This window comes from Antechinus flavipes, chromosome 3 (assembly GCF_016432865.1).
Source record: "Antechinus flavipes isolate AdamAnt ecotype Samford, QLD, Australia chromosome 3, AdamAnt_v2, whole genome shotgun sequence".
NCBI lineage: Eukaryota > Metazoa > Chordata > Mammalia > Dasyuromorphia > Dasyuridae > Antechinus > Antechinus flavipes.
Genome location: NC_067400.1, coordinates 600,685,658 through 600,709,556, shown reverse-complemented (window position 1 = coordinate 600,709,556; position 23,899 = coordinate 600,685,658). Strand labels below are relative to the sequence as shown.

The 23,899-nt window shown below is 44.4% G+C and overlaps 1 protein-coding gene across 7 annotated transcripts; it reads left to right on the top strand.

Annotated features, from left to right (window-relative positions):
- Positions 1-7,418: 7,418 nt before the first annotated feature.
- RNF207 (ring finger protein 207) lies at positions 7,419-23,124 on the top strand. Of its 7 annotated transcripts, none has more exons than XM_051988702.1 (18): positions 7,739-8,155; positions 8,619-8,812; positions 9,836-9,968; positions 12,637-12,781; positions 12,889-12,970; positions 14,045-14,120; positions 14,207-14,332; positions 14,677-14,795; positions 15,508-15,580; positions 16,166-16,234; positions 17,138-17,206; positions 17,357-17,454; positions 18,795-18,981; positions 19,651-19,836; positions 20,327-20,378; positions 21,178-21,295; positions 21,721-21,804; positions 22,798-22,892. In XM_051988702.1, the coding sequence occupies exons 2-18, from the start codon at positions 8,622-8,624 to the stop codon at positions 22,799-22,801; spliced, it is 1,812 nt and encodes a 603-aa protein (XP_051844662.1). In that variant the 5' UTR covers positions 7,739-8,155; positions 8,619-8,621; the 3' UTR covers positions 22,802-22,892. The 7 variants fall into 7 exon arrangements, with proteins under 7 accessions (XP_051844663.1, XP_051844662.1, XP_051844659.1 ...); XM_051988699.1 differs by having other exon boundaries at positions 7,752-8,155; positions 22,816-23,124; XM_051988700.1 differs by having other exon boundaries at positions 7,753-8,155; positions 14,677-14,723; positions 15,475-15,580; positions 22,816-23,124.
- Positions 23,125-23,899: the final 775 nt, after the last annotated feature.

Below are 23,899 nucleotides of genomic sequence, written 5' to 3'. Positions count from 1 at the left end.
ATCCCTCAATCAAGCCTCTGGATTTCCATCGCCTCCTCCCTGGGCTCGGCGATCGGGGAGCGATTAGTGTTACCTGAAGTGCATACTTCCCTCCTCCTTCCTTCCTCCGCCGGGAAGCCGGAACGTTCCATTGGAGGCGGAATGCAAGGGGGAGCCCGGATTTGTGGACTCTTCCAAGAAGAACGGGAGATGGGGGTGGGAATGCTCTCCGAGCACGCAAGGGCCCCTCCCCCCTCGCTTCTTCCGTAGAGAGTATTTACCGATTTGGAAACGTGTGTCCTTACTAAAAGTAAGTCCTTTGAAGGCAGGGGCTGTTTCTTCTTTAGAGTCATGATGTCTCGTCTTCTCAACCATCAGACACCCCCTGCTCAAGACTTTGCAACGTGCCTCAGTTGTTTTTTTCTGTAAAATGGGTTTATTAAAAACACTACTTCCCAGAGTTATTATGGAAATCAAATGAGATAGCATATGGAGAATGCTCTGCAAACCCTAACGCTCTCTAGGAAGCAATTGATTAACTTATGGATTTAATTAACCAATCGATTAAGCTCCGACTATATGCCAGGGCAGCCAGACGGCATAGCAGAGTCAGGAAGCCCCGAGTTCAAATCCGACCTCAGCTCCTTACTAGCTGGTGACTCTGGTCAAGTCACTTAATCCTGCTTGTCTCCATTTCATCATCTGTAAAATGGACTGGAAAAATAAACGACCAACCATTCTAATGTCTTTGTCAAGAAAACGCCAAACGGGGCCGATAAGAGTCATGTTTAGAAGAATTGCACGTGTTTAATCGGTATATCAGATTGCTTCTGTCTGGGGAAGAGGGAGAAAAATTCGGAACATTCAAAGATGAATATTGAAAACTGCATTTGCCAGTTTTTGGAAAAATTTGAAAATTTGGAAAAATAAAATACTGTCAACAACCAACAGTGTTGGTGCTGAGGATACAGAAAGAGGCAAAAATGGGACAATAAATAGGCCTGTATTGCCGGACTGCCGAATTCCTGGAGGGGAATAAAGCGTGAGAAAGGAGCCAGGTTGTGAGAGCTTTGGGACTTCTTTGACACTTCCTAGCTCAAGGACCCTGGCTAAAACACTTAATAATCTTGTCTGCCTCAGTTTCCTCAATTGTTAAATGGGAATAATAGGAGCCTCCCCCCATGAAGGGGACTCAAATGAGATAATACTTGTAAAGCTCTTTGCTTTAATAGGTGCTTAATAAATGCTTGTTCTTTTCCCCTTTCTCTTCTCCCCCATTCATGTTACCAGAAGCCATTACAGATTTCTGCCTACACTTAACTTGCTTAGTGTTTACTTAATAGATACTTTGTTTTTCTTATCTCTTAAAATGAGTAGAAAGCAATTTCCTTGAGAGTAAGAACCGTTTCATTTTTGTCTTTTTCTCACAAGCACCTAGCACACAGTAGGTATTTAATAAATCCACCCCCTCAAAGCATGTATCTAGGAATATGTAATTTAAACTTACAAAGTCATAGGAGTATAGACTTAGAGACCATGCAACCCAACCCCTCTCATTTTACGGATGAGGAAAATGGCATCCAAAAATGTTGTGTAATCTTTGGGGGTTTTCTTGGCAAAAACACTGGGTTGATTTGCCATTTCCTTCTCCAGCTTATTTTTACAGATGAGGAAACTGAGGCAGATAGGGTAGAATGACTTGCTCAGAGTCACACAGCTTGGAAGCATCTGCAACCAGATTTGCATTCAGGGAGATGAGTCTCTTTCTACTTCACCATCTAGATGCCCATAAAAGATAGGATTTGAATCCATATCTTCTTGGTTCCAAGGCCAAGGCCAGGGTGATATCGACTAGGATGATGTAGTCCTTGACACTTCTTTTTCTTTTAATGAAAGACCTTGCCACTCTATCCTGCAGACCAATAAAGGGTTGGATCGGGTATACTTCCAAATTCCCTTCCAACTCAAAGATTATAGCAGCCATGACATCTTTCACTTGAAATATTAGACATATATATATATATATAAACACACATCAAATTTCGTGAGAAATCTACAAATTATACAATATACTCAATGACCACAAGAACACCAACAAAAATAACCTAAAATGAAGCCTCCTGCTGAACAATTGAAATGATTAATCTTCAAAGCATGCTATTTTCACCTTTTTTTGTTGTTGTTCCTATGGTTTTTTGTCCCCTTTTGATCTGATTTTTCTTGCACAGCATGATGAATATGGAAATATGCTGAGAAGAATTGCATGTGTTTAACCTATATTGCATTGCTTGTTGTCTAAGGGAGGGGAAAGAAGGGGGGAGGGAGGAAGAAAAATTTGGAACAAAAGATTTTGCAAAGTTGAATGTTGAAAATTATCATTGCATGTATTTAGAAAAATAAAAAGCTATTATTTAAAAAAAAAAAGGAGGAGGAGGAGGAGGAAAAGAAGAAGAAGGAAGAAGGAAGGAGAAGAAGGAAGGAGGAAGGAGAAGGAGAAGGAGAAGGAGAAGGAGAAGGAGAAGGAGAAGGAGAAGGAGAAGGAGAAGGAGAAGGAGAAGGAGAAGGAGAAGGAGAAGGAGAAGGAGAAGGAGAACAAGAAATGACTGATCTTTTCCTGGGGGAAGAGGCATAAGCCTCAGACACTTAAACTAGCTATAAACTATATATGCTAGAAACATATATAAATTAACTTGGTTTGCCACTCTGGTGTCTTTGCCAAGAAAACTTCATGGATAGTATGGGCCACGGGGTGATGAAAATTAAGACAAGACTAAACAATTGAACAATATTCCTGGAGAAAACATAAGAAAACATTTTCAGAGGAAATAAGTGAGTCAGACAGATGCGGAATGTGAAATGTGTACACAATCTCTGAGTCAGTAGGTTATTGTTTTTCTTGGTTTCAAAGAAAGGCTGCTCAGGATTGGGAGTAGAGCAGGAAATGTGACTATGGTGAAAGGACTGAGGACTGATGGAAGGAAGGACTTACAATTAATTAGAATAGAAATGACTATAGTATTAAAATAAATCCATCAACAAAATTAATTTTAGAGGACTAATTAAATCATTTTTAGAGGCAGGATGGAGATGGAGGATGGAGAGTAGATGGGAACCCTGGGGATTTCTGTGATGAAACCAATATATTGATATTGGAAAGAGATTTATAAGGTAACTTCCCAGGCTGTCTAAGTACCCAAGTCAGATGTCAGCAGGATCCCTGAGCCTGAGGAATCTTGCCTGACAAGTCAGAGAGTCTGGGCTCCCAGGATGCACTGAATCATGGCTTCCGGTGGTATTTCATCATCGTCATGCCTGTGTATCCAGGGAATCAGCAAAAAGAGCAGCAGAACGAATATCCCTGCTAATTGATAAATGGGAATGTGCTTGATAGATCTTCCTTAGTTGTTCTGGGTTATAGAGGAAATGGCAAATTGATGAGCCTGAGTTCTAACCTGCAACAGACATCACAAGCTAAAGAGTGATCACCTTTCGGGTGTGTGGGTTTAGCAGGTGAAGACATTTGTGATGGAGCCAAGCTGAAGACAGAAAGAAATAAGCTTTCATTCGTTCCACACTCATTAGGCTATATTAGTAGATAATATAAACATGTCTATACACACAAAACAAAGTAGATACAAGTTGACAAGAGAAGGGAATTAAAGCTTGGGAGGCCAGGAAAATTTTCTATGAAAGACAAGCTAACAGCAATAAAAAGAATGATTCAAGACATCTCCGAGTGTTATCCACTTCCAAAGAAAGAAAGAACATAATCTGAGTGTACAAATTGAACAGACTTTTTTTCTAACTTTATCTTGAATTGTTTTTGTTTTATTTTTTTTTAGTCTGTGTTTTCTTTAGCTACGTGACTAATGTGGAAATATGCTTTGCATGACTGCACATATATAATCTACATCTAATTGGTTGCCTTCTCAAGGAGAGAGGGAAAGAGAATTTGGAATTCAAAATCTAAAAATGTTCATTATTTTTACATGTAATTAAAAAAAAGAAAACGTAAAACTTTTTTTAAAAAGATGATCTAACTTAAAGGAAAATAAGAATTCTAAGAAGTAGAAATATGGAATCATGTACATACAGGCATGACACTTAGCTCAACTTATTCTGCAACAATTAATTCTCAAGGATGCTTTCTATCTTTTTTAAAGAAAATGAGCCTATCTTGGGTGTGACTGTGCTCCTAAAACAGGTAGTGTGACTTACAATTTAGGAAAGTCATTTTGGTCAATGAGTAAAGGGTAAATGGGAGTAGGAGACTAGAGGTAGGAAGATCAATTAGCAGACTACCAAAATAATCCAGCCCAGAGGTGATTGTCTGCATCAGGAGGGTACAAATAGGAAAAAGGGGACATAGAGGGGAAATCTTCTAGAGGGGGGAAATGACAAGATTTACAACTGTCTGGATTTGTTTTGTGTTTTTTTTTAATTCATTTTAAAGTTAAATGAGAAAAAAAGAAAAAAAAAACATTCCCATGTACACAGCAGAATATAAGAGGATTCAATATAACACTAAAATTCCATTTCAAATTGTTTTTTTGAACTTATGTATAAATTCTACATTGTTTTCAAAGCTACCCAGATTTTCTGTGTTTCCTTCTGAGTTTTCTTTTGTTCTCTGCTGTGCACTTTTTTCTCCTTTCCTCCCCACCCCACCCTAGAGAATATATACATACAAACATATCTATAAACACACACATATACATATGCACAAAATATGTAAAGTCCATATTATGCATGTTTCTATTTGTCAATTTTTTCTCTGGAGGTGGATTGAGTCATCTTTCATAGGTTCAAATCTTACTATGTTTTTCTAGATCAACCAGTTCATCATTTCTTAAAGTACAGTAGTATTTCATCCAATTATATACCACAACTTGTTTAGCCATTCTACAATTGAAGGGCAGCTATCATTTTAACCAATCTAGTAGGCATAAGAAAATTGTCTGTGAAATGAGTGAGAATGAGAACTCTAGGAGGATTTTGAAGCTGTGAGCTTGAGCGAGTGGAAAGATAAAGGTATCTCCTAGAAGAGGAGGGAATATCAGATGAGAGATGTGTTTAGGGGGAAGGCTATTTTTTGAGTTTTGTTTTAAAGTTTGAGATACCTTCTGGACATGAAATTTGAAAGATCTAATAGAAAATTGATGATTTGAGACTGGAGCTCAAGAAAAAGACTAGAGTCACCGACATAGAGATGGTTGTTGAATCCATGGGAGAGTATGAGAGTATGAGAAAGAGTGTAGAGAGAAAAAAGGATAAAACCCAGGATAAAACCTTGGGGTAAACTCATCATTAGTGATGTCACTTAGATGAAGATCCAGCCAAGGACACTGAGAGAAAGCAGTGAATCAAGTAGGAGGGGTTCCCAGAAGAGAGCAATATCACAAAAACCCTGAAAGAAGAGCATAGCCAAAGAGGAGGAGATAGTCAATAGTAGTTAAATAAACAGAGGCCACAGGCATTTATTGAGAAAAGGCCATTCAATTGAGCAATTAGAACACTGGTAACTTTGGAAGAGGCAGTTATGTTGGATGGAGATGTGTAAAGACAGAGAGTTTAGAAGTGAGTGAACAGAAATGGAGGCACTTAATGGAGATGGATTTTTCCAACTTTCATAATGGAGTTTTTTTAAAGACTTTATTTTTTATGCTAAAAAAAATTCTATTTTGCAGGGTTCTACTTTGAATTTTTTATTTTTAAATAGTATTTTGTTTTCCCAAACACATGTAAAAATAGTTTTCAACATTCACTTTTGCAAAACTTTGTGTTCCCAATTTTTCTCCTTCTCTCCCTCCTCCCTCCTCCCCAAGACAGCAAGTAATCCAATGCAAATTAAACATGCGCAATTCTTCTAAACATATTTCCATATTCATCATGCTGTGCAAGAAAAATCAGATCAAATAGGGAAAAAAACACAAGAAAGGAAGAAAAAACAAGCAAGCAAACAAACAACAATAACAAGGGGAAAATATAATTCTCTGATCCACATTCAATCTCCCTAGTTTTCTCTCTGGCTGCAGATGGCACTTTCCATCACAAGTCTATTGGAACTGCCTCTTTTCAAGGATTTTAGATGAGGAGAGAAGAGATAGATGATACCAGCAGTCATGGTAGGATCTAGTGATCATTGTTAAGGCTGAGGAAGAGAGGTTGGAGAATGACCTAGTAAATAGAGAGCAAAAATTTGAGATTTGGGGAGATGATATGAGGGCAATCTGCTGTGAGTGGTAGAAGGTGCTGAGATGTAGATGGGATTGACTGCCTAACAGAAGGGCCGTCTCTTCATCAGAGACCGGAGCAAAGAAAAAGATATTAGGAGATATATGAGGGTGGTAAGACAAGGAGAGGGGAAAAGAGAGAGCTTACATAGAATGACTGGGTTTTAGTGATATAAGACATAAGAACCTCAGCTGAGAATATCAGAAAGATGTGCTATGGAAGACTTGAGGGAAGAAGAAAAAGTCTGAAATGTTCAGGGAAAGAGTACCATAGAGATTCAATAGAGAGTCCAGCTAAGATTAGAAAACATATGTTACTTGTTTGGGTTTTTTTCTTCTTTGTGTTTTTTTCCTCCTTTTGATCTTTTTTTTTTTATGTAGTATGAATGAATACAGAAATATGTTTAGAAGAATTACACAAATTTAATCTATATTGAATTGTTTGCTGTCTTGGGGCAGGGGAAGGAGGAGAAGGAGAAAACTTTGGGACACAAGGTTTTGCAAAGATGAATGTTGAAAACTAGCTTTGCATGTGTTTGAAAAATTAAAATATTACTAAATTAAAAAAAAAGATTAGAAAACAAAATCTGGCATAGTTCTGCTAATTCAATTCACCACGCACTTAAGGTTCTGCAAAAATCCAGGCACTGTGAGCTAGAGGCAGGCAATATGAAAGCAAAAAAAAAAAAAAAAAAAAAAAAAAAAAGAATCACACCCTCCCTCCCTCCCCAATCAGGAAGCTCACATTGTACAGTAAATAAGGAATCTTATATTGTACACTAATAAAGATAGACATGGAAATACAAGGAATATATGAAGAAAATGCAAAGTCCTTTTTCAGGAGATAGAAGAGGATTTCCTACCAATGGGGTGGATCAGAAATAGCCTTATGGGGCTGGTCACCCTTGAGCTAAACATTAGATGAGGTGGCAAGAATATTACTTTTAGAATAAGGAATATTTAAGTTCAAATCCAGTTTCAGACATTTAACAGTGTCTGATCCTGGGCAAGTCACTTTACTGCCTGCCTCCTTTTCCTCATCTGTAAAACGGGGATAATAATAGTAGCTATCTCCCAGGATTATTGTGAAGATAAAATGACATAATATTTGTCAAAATTTTGCAAATCTCGAATTGCTTGATATAAATGCTAGCTATTTTATAAACCCTGAAGGGAACTGGGGATTCCAAGAAAAGATGAGGAGGAGGAAAAGTTTTCTAAGCTTGGTGGCCAGGCTGTCAAAGGCCTGATGGAATACATTTTAAGTGGAATGGTGACAGGTCTGTTGGCCAAGGTGGGAGGGTTCCAATATGGGTTGAGGAGGAAGGGTAGCCAGAAGTAGGGCTTTGCAGACAGAGTTACTGGGAACCAGATCTTTGTTCCCTATAGAATGGAGCCGGATACAGATGGAGCATGACCCAGGGAACGCCAGCTAAGGGATTCCTGAATAGAGAATACGGTCAGAGGGAGAGAGGCAGGAAAGGAGGTCTGGAATTTCTCAGTCCAGACCAAAAAGGATAAAGAGTTCACTCCCAGCAACCAACACCAGTCGGTGCTTCTGCCCCTAAGGTGCCATAGAACTCCCTAATGGCCTCCTCCCTCCCTGGTCTATTTTCCCTGCCCACAAGGTGCCAGAATCCCACCCCACCTCCCTCCCGCAGCCCCGCCCTGCCTCAGGAATGGGCATAGTGCTGTCCAGCCCAGCCCCTGGCCTTTGGAAGGCCTGATGCCCGCCCCTCCTCCTGCCCGCCAGAGAGGACAGAAGCCGACCAAATGATCTCCCCCGAGTAGAGGGGCAAACTCCAGCGTCCACTGGGAACCCGATGCCCTATTCTGTGACTCTAGAGAACCTAGTCCGGCATCCTGGCCAGCGCCTTTCCCAACAACTCGAGTAATAATTGAGCAGAGGTGGGAAAGGTGCCTTGGAAACATCTGCTGAGAAGGTAGGAGGGGAACCGCAGTCTGCTTGCCTGCCTTCTCACCCCAAGGGGAATCATGAAGTATCTTCTCATCCTCGCACAAATTCAATCACACCCATGGTCTCTCGTGGGCCGTCGGCGCCAGAAGTGTTTCCCCAGTTCTCCAACGGAGCCGGGGCTTCAGCGAGGGCCACAGTCCAGGTGGGAGGCAGCCAGTAGGGGAGAGTTATATTTGCCCAAAACTCGGGGGTGCCCCAAATTCAGAGCGATTTTTTTCTTGACCCCCTCCCCTCGCGCGCGCTGAGCCACAGTGAGCCCCAGGATACCTTCTGGGCCTTCAGTATTACTCCCCCCATCCCTATGATCCCAGGCAGATGTCCTTGGAAGCCGAGGTCAAAGCACAGGGGGTCAAAGCAGACTTGACTCGGTCTTTCCCCTGTTACCTTCTCCTTCTCCTCTCCCACCCAACCCAACTTCCGATTCCTAGCAAATGTCGGGTGAGATCTTCTTGCCGCTGGAGAGCCTCGCTGCCCTGGAAGCCTCAAATGGCCACCCTCTCGTCTGCTTCCTGTGCCACGGGCAATACGAGCACCCGTGTCTGCTAGACTGCTACCACAACTTCTGCGCCAGCTGCCTGCGGGGCCGGGCCGTTGACGGCCGGCTCGCCTGCCCGCTTTGTGGGTGAGCAGTGCGCTTTCGGGTGGGCCCAAGGCCCGGGGCTGGACGCCCCCCAGGGCGCTTTGGGCTTAGGGGGAAGCTAAGCAAGGAGTCTGAGCCCAGGGCTTCGGAATGAGGGAGAGGTTCGCAGGGAGGGGATTCTGTACAAAGGGCCCCGGAGTGGTCCCGAGGCTGGGCGCAAGGCTGGGGGAGCCGGGTCTCCGAGCCTTTCCCGAAACTGGCCCCCTTCCCCGCGGGAGACCCCGGGTGGAGATCAAAGCTCCGGAAACTGGGAGGAAGGAAGCTGCCCCAGAAGGGGAAGTTTTCCTGCTTTGGGAGGATTGGCGGGGGGGGGGGGGGGGGGGGGGGGTGTTTCACTGAGGGGCAGCTCGCTCCCTACCTTTCTCTTACATTCCTTAGCCTCCAGGGAGGCTGCAGATGGGGGGGGGGGGGGGAAGGGGAGGGGAGGGACGCACAAACTAACTAGCCCTGGAATGGGAGCCCTGCGAGAGGGCCCCAGATAGCACAACTATGCGCTTTCACTGCCCGCCACGGAACAGCCGACTTTCTGCTAAGTCATCCCCGAAATCTGGTTTCCTGATTTCGGGATCGGGTCTACACCGCTCATTTCCTGGACTTTAGAGTCTTGGATCTAAACAACCCAAATTTTCCATGAGCGCTGGGGTTGAGTGAATATTGAAATCACCCAGACCAGGTTAAAGCCGCCAGGCGAGGGAAGAGAGGGGACTTAAGTAAGAAAGAGAGGGGGGAGGGAGGAGAGAGAAGGAAGGCTTTTATGAGCTTGGAGATCGCGAACACAGAAGTCCCATTTAAGCAAGCATTCGGCCAGCCCGAGGGGATGCGATAGAAGTGGGCCCTGGAAGCTATTTATAACTGAGACAAGAGGCAGGTGACGGACCGTTTTCCCGGGCGCCTCTCCACTATTTTTAGGTCTTGGTGTATAAGTGTGACAGGAGGGAACTGGGGTTCGGGCCAGGGAGGGGGGACCAGACCCGGGCTCGGCTCCAGCCTCTGTCCCGTCCGCAGCCACCAGACGGTGGTGAAGGGGGCCAATGGGCTGCCTCCCGTGGACCGGCTCCTGCAGTTTCTGGTGGATGGCTCCTCGGACTCCGAGGAGGCTGTGCGCTGCGCCAACTGTGACCTGGAATGCCAGACCCAGGCAAGGAAGAGTGGGGGGAGGGAGTGGGGAGATATCCACGGAGAAATTACGGCTTAGGGGGCAGATATCGTTTAGTCTCATTAAGATTTACTTTTATTTTTTCCCCTGAGGCAATTGGGGTTAAGTCACACAACTAGGAAGTGTTAAGTGTCTGAACCTAGATTTGAATTCACGTCCTCCTGACTTCAGGGCTGGTGCTCTATCCACTGCGTCACCTAACTGCCCCAAAGACTTGCTTTTAGTAAGTCAGTCAATAAACACTTATTAAGCGCCTATGTGGCCTGTGAGCCAGGCATTGCGCTAAGAGCCGTGGATAAATGAGGAGGAGGAGGAGGAAGAGGAGGAGGAAGAGGAAAAAGAGGAGGAAGAGGAGGAGGATGGTGCTCGTGGTAGTGGTGGTGCAGGTGCTGCAACTGGTGGTAGTGCTGATGATGATAATGGTGATGATGGTGTGGGGATGATGATGGTGGTGATGGTAGTACTGGTGCCGCTGGTGTGGTGGTACTGGGAGCGTAAAGACAAGTCCTGTTCTTAAAACACTCGCTAATAAATAGCGTTATATTAATAGCTTTATATGGCACTTCAAGATTTTCAAAGCACTTTGCAAATATCTAATTCGGTCCTCTCAACAACTCTGGGAAATAGGATCATTTATTTTAGACTAGAACAGACTTTAGTCCCTTTATTTTACAAACAAGAAAACTGAAGCCAATAAACAAGTGACTCTTCTCAAATTATAAATCTGGAGACTGGGGGGAAAGGGGAGGGAAGAGGGGAATTTGAACCCTGCCCCTTTCTTCCAAATCCACCATTGTTTCCATTAAACTACAGCCAGACTTCACCCTTCTATCCCCCAACACACACTAGCGCTCAGTCACGGGACTTCCCCAGCCCAACTCCTTTCCCATGACCAACCACACTTTTCTGGGGGGGCTGAGACCAGAGTGAGATAACAGAATGTTGTGATCGGAAGAGCTCTGGTTGGAAAGCAACCCTTGGTGTTTACTGAACCTGAACAAGTCATATAACTTCTCTTTTCTTATCTGCATAATGGAGAAAATAATACTTTCAGTCCCTACTTCACAAGAATTTCGTGATGAGAGTGTTTGGAGAACCTTTGGAGGTTCATATGAAAATAGGAGCAGTTATTAGGGTTTTAAAAAAATAGGTTTAGAATCAGAAGACTTGGGTGCAAGTTCCATGTTTATCACTTACTGGCAAAATGGAACTTCTGTCGAGTTCTAAATCCTTCAGTCTCCTTTGAGATTTAAGACAATTTATCCTTTGTTCAAAGATCAGCAAGTTATCTTTTGCCTCCCAAAATAAGGGCTTTTTCTTTTCTTTTCTTGTTTTGGAGAAGATATCTTGGAATTTTGGATAACAATAATAACGATCTTTGTTTTTTAATTTGCTTTCATTAATTAATTAAAAAATAAATATTCATGTGTGGATAGGTAGACTAATCTATCATTATTGATGTAAGAGAGTTCCCAGTAAGGAAACTCCCTCTGCAAATGTATATTGATATCTGTTCTATAAAAAGTTAAATTTTCTGGGAGTCAATTTCCCTTTCTGTTAAAAAAAGGTTTTGAATAAAAGCCCAAGATGGGGGAGAGGAAACGGAGGAGTAGGGATTAGATCTATGATTTCAACAGTACAGGGAATTATTCATCAACAAGGAAATCCCCTTCACCAAAGCAAGCAACCACTTTCTCCACAGTTCATAGCTAATAGAGTTCCCTAGGGGCACCAAGAGGCATTTACCGGGATTGTAGTTAGAGACTGAATCTCCCCGACTCTGCAGCCAGCTCTCCACCCACTCCCTATGCTATTGGGACACTAAATACACCAGCTCACCTTTTTTCTAACACTTGAAGGTTGGCAAAACACTTTCTTTCACCAACTCTGTGAAATAGATAGCACAAGTAGGGTTTTTTTTTTTCCCTCTCATTTTACAGATGGGGAAAATACGCAGAGTCACAAAACTTGTGTCTAAGCCAAGAACTAGACTCAGGCCATAGATTAATTGCAGAGATTTAAATGTCTTGCTCAGAGTCTGAAGAGCTTAAATGCAAATGAAGATAGTTTGACTCCAAACCAAGCAATCTCTCTGCTATATCCTGCAGCAATCTCATTGAGTCATTCATTTATCACACACTTAGTAAGCCTGGTTATGTTTGTGCCGGGAGAAGCGACTAGCCTTGGAGCCACAAAGACCCTGCCCCATCTCTGACACAAGTTGGCTGCAGTCCCTGCCCTAAGATAATAGACTTAAAGAGCTACAGCTGGAAGGGATCCCATAGGCTATTTATTCAAGTCTCCTCATTTCCAGGAGGAGAAACTGAGGCCCAGGGAGTTTAACTTCTTATAGAACAAATCATTTCATCTTGTTCAGTGTTTTAGGTGATTTGTAAATTACAGAGAAGATGGTGACCTGCATTGATATTGGAAGGTTCTTCATTAAAGAATTACTCATATTTACCAAGTCAATAGTTACTAAACATTTATAAAGCACCTACTACGGACCAGGGCAGCTAGGTGGAGCATGGGAAAGAGCACCTGCCTTGGAGTCAGGAAGACTTATTTCTTGAATTCAAACATGAAGCAAACCTGACCCAGGTTCAATCCATGTGTCCCAAATTCTTTTTTTCTCTCTCCTCTTCCCTAGGATGCAGAGACCACCTATTTCTGCAACACTTGTGGTCAGCCACTCTGTGCTCACTGCCGGGAGGAGACTCACAGAGCCAAAATGTTCTCACGCCACGATGTTGTGGCCCTGGGCAAACGCATCAAGGACACCCACAAGAAATGTTGTGAGTACCCAATCCTTGTCTCCAAGTGAAATAAGGAACCACTGAGTACCATTTTACCCCTGCCATTCCCCCCCCCCCCAACCAGTGAACCTGTCTCCCTATTATAGCTTTGCATGGTGAGCCTTACATTATGTTCTCCACTGACAAGAAGTCCATGCTGTGCATTCGATGCTTCCGGGACATGCAGGGGTATGTAGGACCTTCTCTTCCATCTCTATTTTCTCTCCTCTTACTCCTTTCTATCCCCACCTCCTTTCTTCCCCTCTCCTCCCTTCACCCCTTGTTTCCTTCTCTGGACTCCTGCCCTTCATCTTCTCTTTCCTTCTTTCCTTTCTATGTTCATTCTCTCCTTCCTTCCCCTCTTTCCATCCTTCAACTAACATTGATGAAGCACCAAGCTGGATTTAGGGGAGATAGCTGCTCTCATGGAACTGACAGTCAACTAGGTTAAGACTATACAATGGATAAACCACATTTCCTATGTACTATGTGAGTAACAAAAGTGGAAGATCATGACTGTTATTACATTGTAGAGATCAGGAAAAACTCAGAGGAAGAAGAGTTTGAGGTGGGAACTCACTGGGCAAGACTTTAAATGGTGAGAAGTTTCACACAGAGAAAAAACTATAGTGGAGGCAAGATAATGTTGGGTCCTTAGAGAAAGGAGATGGGAAGAATCTAATCTAGTTTAAGTGGAGAGTAGAGAGTTGAAGGAAAATAAAGGTAAGGCTGGAAAGGACAAATGGGTTCCACTCCATTGTGGATTTCTATTGAATAACCACTTATTTATTATACTGGCTCCAAAGTCAAGAGGACCCAAGTTCAAATCTACCTTCAGATACTTACTTGGTGTATGATCCTTAGCATGACATTAAGTGATCACAATGCTACAATTAGCAGAGAAGGTGCACAGGTCCCATCCCTATTCTTAGGCACCTGGGATACAAAGATGGAGCACTAAACAGCCTCACCTTCATGGACTTGCCATTCTGCTGGAGGATTTGAATTGATCAGCTTGTGGTTTTGACCATGGATTCTGGGCCAGGCTCTGGGGTTATTTGGTTGGGGTTTAACTTCAGCCCTTTCCGGGGATGGCTTGGAAGGGAGGGAGAATCTAGTCTGACAGTCACACCAACCGGTTATCATATCAAATTTTCCGTAGAGCCCAAGTTTGGGAACCAGGATATCAGGAGACCAAGGGAGGGATTTGTGGGCCCCATGAAAAGATGTCTAGGGGTTCCCTGAGGCAGGTCATCTTTGCAGGGAAAGCCGGGCACACTGTATCGACATAGAGACAGCCTATGTGCAGGGCTGTGAGAAGCTGGACCAAATTGTCATGGTGAGTAATTGGTGCTGGCTTTGGGGAGCTGGGAGGAATTGAGATGAGGAGGCATCGGTCATCTCAAGTCTGCCCTTCCTCCCAAGGCTGTGAAGGCTTTGCAGACCTCCACTCGGGAGGCAATCACCCTGCTGCAGACTATGGTGGAGGAGGTGAAGCGCAGTGCAGCCGAGGAGGAGAGCGCCATCCACACCCTCTTCAGCAGCTTGCAAGTAAGTTCCCCCCCCCCTCCAAGAGCAAGATGACATCCATCGTGGATCTTCCTGAGGGACCACTCGGGTATGGTGGTGGCCACACAAGCCATACGAACCAACCAACCTTAGAGCTGGAAAGAATTTCAGATGCACATTTGGCCCAACTCATATCTGGGCTCCTTCTACACTCTCTACTTGATGACATTCAATGCTAGGGAACTCTCTACTCTACCTAACTCTCAACCCATTCTGCTTTCTTGAACAATAGTTGCAGACTCCCATTCTCCAAAGGTAAGCTGGGCAACCCTTTATGCCCTCTACCCCACCCAAAGTCAGATTGCTGCATTATCTGTCTCTTGTAGGAGAAGCTGACGGAGAGGAAGGCATTGTTACTGAAGGCAGTTCGGAGGTTGGTAGGGCCAAGAATCATATTGATTCATTTAAATGTTGAAAAAGCACTTGCCTCACACAATCCTGTGGGGTAAGTAGTGGGAGCTTTCTTGTTTATTTTACAAGTGAGGAAAACGGGACCCAGAAAAACTAGGGTCACACAGAAGAGTTGGAACTCACACCTAGGTCATTCATCCCAAGTCCACTGCTTCCCCCATATTAGGACTTTCCTAGCACTCTCTCTATAAACTGCATTTAAGAACTGTACCCATAGTGTTTGTCACCGTCTTCAGGAAAGCTCTTGAGATGGGGCATCTTCATCCAAAGGAAAAGGACCATTTTCTAAAATGCACCAATGTGAGATACTGCTAGTTATCTCTCCAATATCATGGAATTAGTCTAGATCCTGAATCAAGAACGTTCTCCTTTTGCACTGTGAGGAGGTTTAGAGACCCAGAGAGTAAATCCCCAGAGTTCTTAAGTGAATTTAAGTGAGAGCATCTAAGTAATACAGTGAATAGAGTACTGGGCCTGGAATTAGGAGGATCTGAGTTCAAATTCACTTACTAGCTGTGTGATCCTGGGCAGTCACTTATCCTATGTCTGCCTCAGTTTCCTTTGCTGTAAAATTGGAATCATAAAGGCACCTGCCTTGCAGGTTGTTGTGAAAATCAAATGAGACATTTATAAAGTATTTGGAACGTAGGAAATGCTATATAAATGCATATTCCCTTCTCTTCCCCCTTCTTCATACTGAACCTTGAATCCAGGGTGCTATTGACCTACCTCTCCTGCCTCCCCAGCCAGTATGAAGAGAAAGACAAGGCCTTCAAGGATCAGCTCTCCCACCTGTTATCCTTGCTGCCCACACTGCAGGTAAAGAGCCAGAGTCAGCTTCCTGATTACCCAAAGTGAGCAGGGCCAAAAAACTAGCAAGTGGCTGGAGTGGGAGAAGAGATATCTGGGCAGTTACTCCCCTCCCCTTTCTCTCACTTAGAATTTCCATGCCATCTGAATTTCCCTCAATGTTCAATAAATGTTTAGGAAATGAGGAAAGGGAAGGGAATAAGCATTTATATAGTACCAATTGTGTGCCAGGTAGTATGGTAAGCCCTTTACAAATATTATCTCATTTGATCTTCATGATCCTGCAAGGTAGGTGCTGTTATTATTGCAGTTTCCAGTTGAGAAAACTGAGGTCTCTTCTGTTCAGAACCCTAATTTAAACTGGGGAAGGTATAGAGTTTAAATGAGACTGGCCCTTGCTCCCACAGAGGTTAGCTAACAGGAAGGGAATATGACTCATACACAAATAAAAAAAAAAATTGTTTGGACCTGGGAGATCAATTGTTTAGAAAATTCCCTCTCCCATGGACTTTAGCATCATTCAGTGGCAATCATTCTTTTCACTCAGATGCCCCCTGTGGGTGATCAGTTGTGGGCCCTACCTTGTCCCCATAGGTCCACCTGGTCACCTGCTCAGCTTTCCTCAGTTCAGCCAACAAGGCAGAGTTCCTGGACCTGGGATATGTGAGTCACCCCATGGAGGGTTCCTCAGGAAAGAGATGGTATTCACCTGTGGGTCAGGGCTGGGCAACCTTTCTGAACTGTCAAGGGTTTCTCTGGGGATGGGAGTGGGAACAAGGTGGATGGCACTGCTCACTGACCTTTCCCCATGCTTTTCAACAAGTGCAGAATCATTGGGGTTGACCAACTCCTTTTTTCATCCACTTCAAGAAAATAATCTAAGAACCTACTAGGAATCAGATGCTGGGAAAACAAAGAGAATTGAAACAGGACCTTCCCTCCAGGATCTTTAAAACCCAAATGGGAAGCCTTGGGGGCTCACAGACATGATAGTGGATGATTATAAATAACTAGATTTCTTTCCCAAGAATAGCTCCTCTGTTCCTGATGAGGATTTGTGGTTGGGGGCTGGGGAGAAAGAGGGGACTCATCTGATAGGGTAATGGGGAGATGGAGGAGCTCCTGGGGGAAGAGAAAGGAGACTGAGCAGCAAGGGAGTTGGGCCAAACTCCACTGAGTGACAGAAACGCCTTTAGTCCAGCCCTGTCTGCCTCGGCTGTTTCTGCTGCCTCTGGCACCTCCGAGGAAGGCTACTCTAGGAATATGGGAAGTCGGCCAGAAGGGACCTTCCCTTTTCCTTTTCCCTTCTGGTTCCTTTCCAGGTCTCCGCACTCGGGCTCCCTAAGAGCTGGATTGAGTGCGGGGCAGGACTGAGGGGACGCCACCAGGAGGAATATGGCGCCTCCCACCTCCCTTGGTACTCATTCTGCCTTCCCTGACCCCAGAAGACCGCCCGGCTTCTGACTAGCTAGGAAATGACTGGGGGAGGGGGGCGGGTCGGAATAGAGGCTCCCCCGAGGCTGTAAAGTCCCAGGGCCCTGAAAAACACCCCTCCGGTTGCCACAGGAACTGATGGATCGTCTCCAGGGCATCGTCACCCGACCCCACCGCCTGCAGCCCGCGCAGAGCAGTAAGGTGCAGATGCGGGAACCTAGGGGCGGATGCGGGTGCCAGGGACGGATGCGGGTGCCAGGGACCGGGTGAGGGAGGCGGGGAGCTGAGCAAAGTGGTTTCCAGGCTCAAGAACTCCGCTCCTGACCCCCCTGCCTCCCAATGCCCCCCCAGATCACCAGCGATCACCGCGCTGAGTTCGCCCGCTGTCTGGAGCCGCTGCTGCTGCTAGGTGCGCGCAGGGCGCCGGCGCCCGGGGCTGCAGCCACCATGTGAGGAGTGTGGCCAGTGTGGTCCTTCCCTGTCCCCACAGCCCTCAGGTCGGCTCGGAGCACTGGGACCCTGGCGGGGTGGGGACGGGGGGATACTGACACGTGATGGACACCGGAGGATTCGGAAGCGGCTGGGAACTGGCCGAAACCAGCGCTTCCCGCGAGCGCCCGGCTGTGGAGAGGGCACGCCCTCCTCCAGGGAAGGTGCGGTGCGTCTCCGAACCTGGGCACCTTGCCCGGGCTCCGAGACAGGAGAGGAGCCGAGGCTGAAGTCCCGAGGCGCAAGTCTGGGGAGCCCTGGGGCGTCTGGCTCCCCAGGGCCCTCCCGGCCCTCTCGTGAGCCCTGACTGGCGGAGTTCTACCTGGCTACCTAATAATGGAGCCCGGAAGAGGTGGGAAGAGGGGGTTGGGAGGTGGAAAGGTGCACAAGCAGGGGCTGTACCTTGAAACGTTAAGGTTTACTCTGGGGCCAGACGCTGAGGTATGGGGAGCACTCTCCACCTGGTATTGCAGCATCGGCGCATGAGTCATCTCCTGGCAGCTCAGGGACGGAAGCTACAGAGTTAGGGAGGCGCTGGAGTGGGGCTGGGAGGGCCGGAGGGAGGAAGAGATATGTGGCTATTTGCCAAAGGCTCGGGCTTCCTTCCCAAACACTGGCTGCACCTTCAAGGCAGGAAGAACCGCCACTCCTTAAGTATCATGGGAACCGCCAAAGGCTTGGGAGGCAGGACTCAAGTGGTTTGGGGGAATGCAGGACAAGGCTGGCTCAAAGAGCTAAGGAGACTCAGGTAAGAGAAAGAAGGCCAGGGAGAGGCTGATGGATGCCAGTACTGATTCTTGGCTTCCCCCAATATCCTTGACTCAGTCCCCAGAGAGGGGAGCAAGGTCTCCGGCCTCAAAGGCAGATGAGAAGCTCAACTCCCCGAATTCCGAATTTCGTTTGCACGATTTGAGAATGAGCCAGTCTACCCAGCCTGAGGTAGTGTGTCTCCATATCATATACCTAGACAGAATAGTTCTCTGTCTGAAAAATGATGTCAGAATATAAAAGAGATAAAGTGGGATTTGCAAGGACAGGAGAAAATGAGCAAGTCTCAAAGCAGCTTTTCATATAACCCTGTATGGGCACTCACACTCCCTGGGTCTGGTTTAGGGCAGCAGTATGCATTCACTGAGCAGGGTCCTTAAGAAATGGCTTGCACTGATAAACTTTCTCCTAAACCTTGATGATGAGAGTCCAGGCTTTTTTCTGCAGCTGGTGCTAGGGGAGGAGGATATAGCCAATTCATCTCCATCCTGTCCCCCAACACATCCGTTCAGTCACTTCCTTTTCTCCACAGGCTTTCTGGGTGTTCAACTACCAAGGCTCTGCTCAGTTCTGGCTGCCCATCCCCAGGCGGAAAGATGTCTGGGTCTCCTATTCACAAGCCCACACTGCACCGGTCCATCAGTACAAAGGTGCTGCTGGCAGAGGGAAGTGATACCCCCTTCACAGAGCATTGCCGCCACTATGAGGAGACATACAGGGTAAGGGGCCAGCTGAGCAACCTGTCTCCCCTTCTTGGTCAGGAGCAAATCCTGCATATGAGGGAGGAATACTGCAGGGTTCCTGAAAAAACAAAAACCTTTGCAATTTATCCTGAGAGTGTTGATAAAATATCCATTTAATTCCAGGCTATTCTCATAGTGGGCAGCTAGGTGATACAATGGATAGAGTGTTGGCTTTAGTACTAGGAACACTCATCATCCTTATTGGCCATATGACTCTGGGCAAGTCACTTATTTATGTTTGCTCAGCTGTAAAATGAATTGGAGAAGGAAATAGCAAACCACTCCAGTACCTTTGCCAAGAAAACTCTAAAGGGGTCACAAAGATCCGTATTCCTCTCATCCATCAGCTGCTACACCATCATGAGAATGGGCAAAAACTCTGGTGGCCCCTGAAGTTGACAAAGGAAAAAAATTAGTTACTCTGGGATCCTAAAGCCCTTTCTCAGAGCTCATTCCCTTCTGCCTGGGTACCAGAGACAACTCATGGAACACAGGACCTGGATTCACACCCCCACCTACCTTTTAGGGTTGTTGTCATAGTATTTGTTAATTTTTAAATTAGCACAGCTGGCCACACAGTGGACACCATATAAATGTTATTCCCTTCCTATCTTCACTCCCAAATCTGGGCTTCTCTGAACACAGACCTTGCAATCTGAGATCCAGAATCTGAAGGACCAAGTACAAGAATTGCATCGGGACCTCACCAAGCACCATTCCCTCATTAAGGCAGAAATCATGAGTGACATCCTACAGAAATCCCTACAGGTGGATGGGCACATTGCTTCCAAGTACGCCTCTGTAGAGATGATGAGACCTGTCTTTGAAGAGGTAAGACATCTCCAGGGAGAAATGTCTCCAGAGTGTCTTTCCTCCTCCCTCAGAAGACACCCAGTGGTGGGGGAAGCTGGAGCCAGAAGCGAAGTGATCAATGAATTCCCTTTGCATGTATGTAGAAGTGAGAGGTCTTTAGAGCTCAGTTAAAGCAGGTATCCTCTTCAATAGGAGACGCATAGGTGGGATAGAGTAGTCTCTCAGTGACCATTAACCCCAGTAGATTGAGACTGAAGTCAGGAAGTCTTGGGTTCAAATATGGCCCTAGACACTAGCTATGCGATCCTGGGAAAGCCATTTGTTCTTTGCCTGGCCGAGCGTTCAGCTCTGTAAAATGAGGTAATCCTAAAACTTGCTTCCCAGAGTGGAGGTGAGATATTTGTAAAGATTTTTGCAAACCTTGTAATACATATAATTCTAGCTATTGTTATTACAGCATAGTGCTCTGATGGGCAGGCCAGTCCAACTCTTTCCCTTTTTCTTTCAGACATGGGAAGAAACCTATCAGAGAATAGCAAATGAGCAAGAAATTTATGAAGGTACCCAAGGAATTGTGCCTGCCAAGAGATTAAACTTCCCTGACTCACCCTAACAAATTTCCTGCATGATGGAAGAAGATATATACTATAGAAAAATAAATAGGAAGGGAAATGTTGTAGTCATATTGAAAAGGAAATGTATTAGTGGTGGTGACCAATCTTTATTTCAGGGGTCTGAATAGGAAGGATGCCTCCAACTTCCCACTAGAGAAATAGTGGAATACAAATGCAGAATGAAGCATCCCCTATCAGCCATGCCCAGGGGACTGATTTATTAATTGTAAAAAGGTTAGGAAGAGAAAAGTCATTGGGAAATGATATTGATTTTTCATAAGCACCAATAAAACATTGTTTAAAATAAGAAATAAAACATCCCAGAAAATTGCACTGACTAGATGGTATTGCATCTGGGTCTGGAGTAAACTAACATCCTCATTAACTGCCCTATTACTCTTCCCCTCCTGTCCCAAAATGAAGTGGGTAATAAGTGAGAAAGGTACTCAATTAGGGAAAGGAGATGGATATTTCAAATTCAGACTAAGAACCAGGAAGTAGCTAGGTGGTAATGGGGATAGAGCATGGTCCTGGAGTCCAGAGCCTGAGTAGCTCCACCAATGAGCCCTGTGACTAAGAGTAGACAAGCCTTAACCTGTCTCAGTTTCCTCCTATGTGAAAGGGGGATAATAATGGCACCTGTTGTGGAGATATTTGTGAAACTCTTTGCAAATGTGTTCATGCTATGACAAAAATTTAATGGGTAAGGGCCGTTCTTCAAATTGAACTTTCTTGTTCTGGGCAGCCCAGCTCTATGATTTGTTCCAGCTGAGACAAGAGAATAGCTATCTGATCAATATCACCAAGCAGATCACCCCTTACGTCCGCTCCATCGCTAAAGTGAAGGAACGGCTAGAGCCAAGGTAAGAAAAGGCGCTAACTCCTCACCTATTCTTCTTGAACAAGTAGAGATGCTGGATCTGCAGGTTTGTATCTGCAAAGGTTTTTGTGGAGGATGTTATGTAAGATGCAAGGTGGGTGGGGTAGCTCCTAAAACACTGTCAGAAAACTGGCAGGGGCATGTTCCCTCTGTATCGGTGAGAACTTCCTCAGGATTCAAGGTTAACATTCCTGGACTTAAAAGAGGACATCACCAGCCTTGCCAGGAAGAGTGGTAAAATGTAGTCGTTTCCACAGGAAAAGATCTGGTATCCTTACAAATAGTCCAGATCTCAAGACACTCCTGGAGAGTTGGGCAAGGAGGGAATTCACAACTAGAGCCTGTTATGTCTTTGCTTAAACTTGTTAGCTACCAAAGGTTACAGTTAAAATACTCTCTTTCTGACAGATTCCAAGAACCTATTGATGAGCAATCAGAGAATTTACAAAAAATATATGAAGATATGGTGGTGATCAATGAGAATCAAACCAGGTAGATGAAAGATGTCTTGTCCAGAGAGAAAAGTCAATACAATAAGTTTTTCCCCCCCTTTTCTAACAGTAGTCAAAAAATGTTAAATTTAATTAGCAGAATTAAAACTTAGAAAATTCTGAACAGCAACATATTAAAGTAAAAGAGAGTCCTAAGTTAGGTCTGGCAATTTGACTCATGGCTGCTAGTAGATGCCATAATGCATAGAGCACAGGGCCTGGAATAGGGATAATTCATCTTCAGCACTTATGAGCTGTGTGATCCTGGGCAAGTCACTTAACCTGTTAACCTCAGTTTCCGCATCTGTAAAATGAGCTGGAGAAGGAAATAGTGAATCCCTCCCATATCTCTACCAAGAAAACCCCCAAGGGGGACACAAAGAGACATAATTGAATAACTAAACAACAAACTTTTGACATTGATTCAATACATTCTCAGTTCCTATCCATTCTTTAAGGCTTGGGGCAAAACCAACTTCCTCCAGGATGCCTTCTCTGATGCTCCCCACCCACCCCCAGTCTCTTTAGGTCTGTTTATTTTGTGTTGGATCATATGAGGTGGAACAGATCTTAGAAGCCATTAGGTCCAGAAGATTCGGGCACTAAGAGATTAAGTGCTCTAGATGACATATCTAGGTCCAGCTAGCAAAGATGCTTTTCAAAATATTACTGTGTTTCTTCCGTGAGGGTTAGAGCTGTTCTTATCTAACCATTACATTCTGTTCCAGCTGTGGATGTTCAGTATTTATTGATTTGAGTAAAATAGTTCAAATTCTATTAAATGTGAAAAGGAAGTTGATTGAAACCTACCTGTTCCAATATAATTGCAGTGGAAAGGGTGGGCTGAAATATTGTGCAAACAAGATACCCTTGATAAGACCCATTTGCAAGGGATATGTCAGGTATCATTCTCCAACTGCTAAACCCCAGGAATATGGGGATATAATGAAATGGGGAAGAGGGGGAAGTGTAGCAGTTATATAAAAATTTTCAGGTGAATCTCCTTCTGTAGGAATGAGCCAACAAGTAGTTCTGAAGAGAAAAGAGAAGATACAGGAGTACAACAGAGGGGACAACCAAATTCCGAACAGACTCTCAGAAGAACTCCTGAAAAATAAAGGCCGTGAACAAATCCAAAGAGAAATATGGGATATCACAGCTAGCAAAGAATCTATATCTTAGCAAAAGGAACTTGCTTTATCAGGCTTTTTTTTTTTTTTTTTAAGGAAATTTAAAGGTTTCCTTCCATCACACTTATTGAATATAATGGGTAATTTTGCCAACAATAAATTGTGGACTGAGCTCAGGCTTTTCAAATTAAGGTTTTATTCTTGCTTGAGCTAACTTTTCCCTTTTTCCCTTTTGAAGACCCACAAGTGAGCTATAGCATCAAACTACCATTTTGGGTAATGAGATTTAGAAACTCTCCTCTATTCAATTAAACTTCAAAGCAGAATGAAAATCTATCCCCACTGGACATGTCAATAATTATCCCTTAGCCATCTGTCCAGTCCTAGGCCAAGTTTTGGGAGGTTTTGCCAACACCTCTTTCTAAGAGATGGTTAATTCCAATTTCTTTTCAGCCAAAGCCTTCCTACTAGGGCCATGTAATTTAGAAAGGTTTATTCTTTAATTAATGTATAGGTTTAGCATAAAGGGAGGAAACAAATCTTTCCAGATTCTCTTCTCTTTCAGAGAAGTGTTTGACAAAAATAACTATCAAGGTTATCTTCTCCAAAAGCAAGTTCCGTTTTCAGTTTCTTCCCCAAATACAGCCATTATCATTTGTTCACTTGCTACATGAAAGCATAATTCAGCAGATACTGCTTCTAATTAAAAAGCCACTTGGATTAAAGCTTTTTTATATTCTAAAAGAAATTATTTCCACATGATCCCAAATTAATCTATACCTTCCCATCCTCATCCTGACTCAATAAGACCCATATTTCACACTGGTCCATCCTGAAGCTGATTTTCCTGTTTGTTGAGTAACAGGTAGCTTGTGTTAAACATCCCTCCTCTTGGTAACTATGTTTACAGAGGCGGATGAGTCTATTTTTTAATTGCATTAAAAATCTAGAAGGTAAGCAAATGAA

Excerpts from the sequence above, each read along its gene's own strand:
- RNF207 (XM_051988699.1), top strand. The coding sequence starts at position 8,622 with ATGTCGGGTGAGATCTTCTTGCCGCTGGAGAGCCTCGCTGCCCTGGAA. Across the intron at positions 17,207-17,356 it reads AGCCCGCGCAGAGCAGTAAG|ATCACCAGCGATCACCGCGC; the intron begins GTGCAGATGCGG and ends ATGCCCCCCCAG. Across the intron at positions 21,296-21,720 it reads AAGGAACGGCTAGAGCCAAG|ATTCCAAGAACCTATTGATG; the intron begins GTAAGAAAAGGC and ends TCTTTCTGACAG.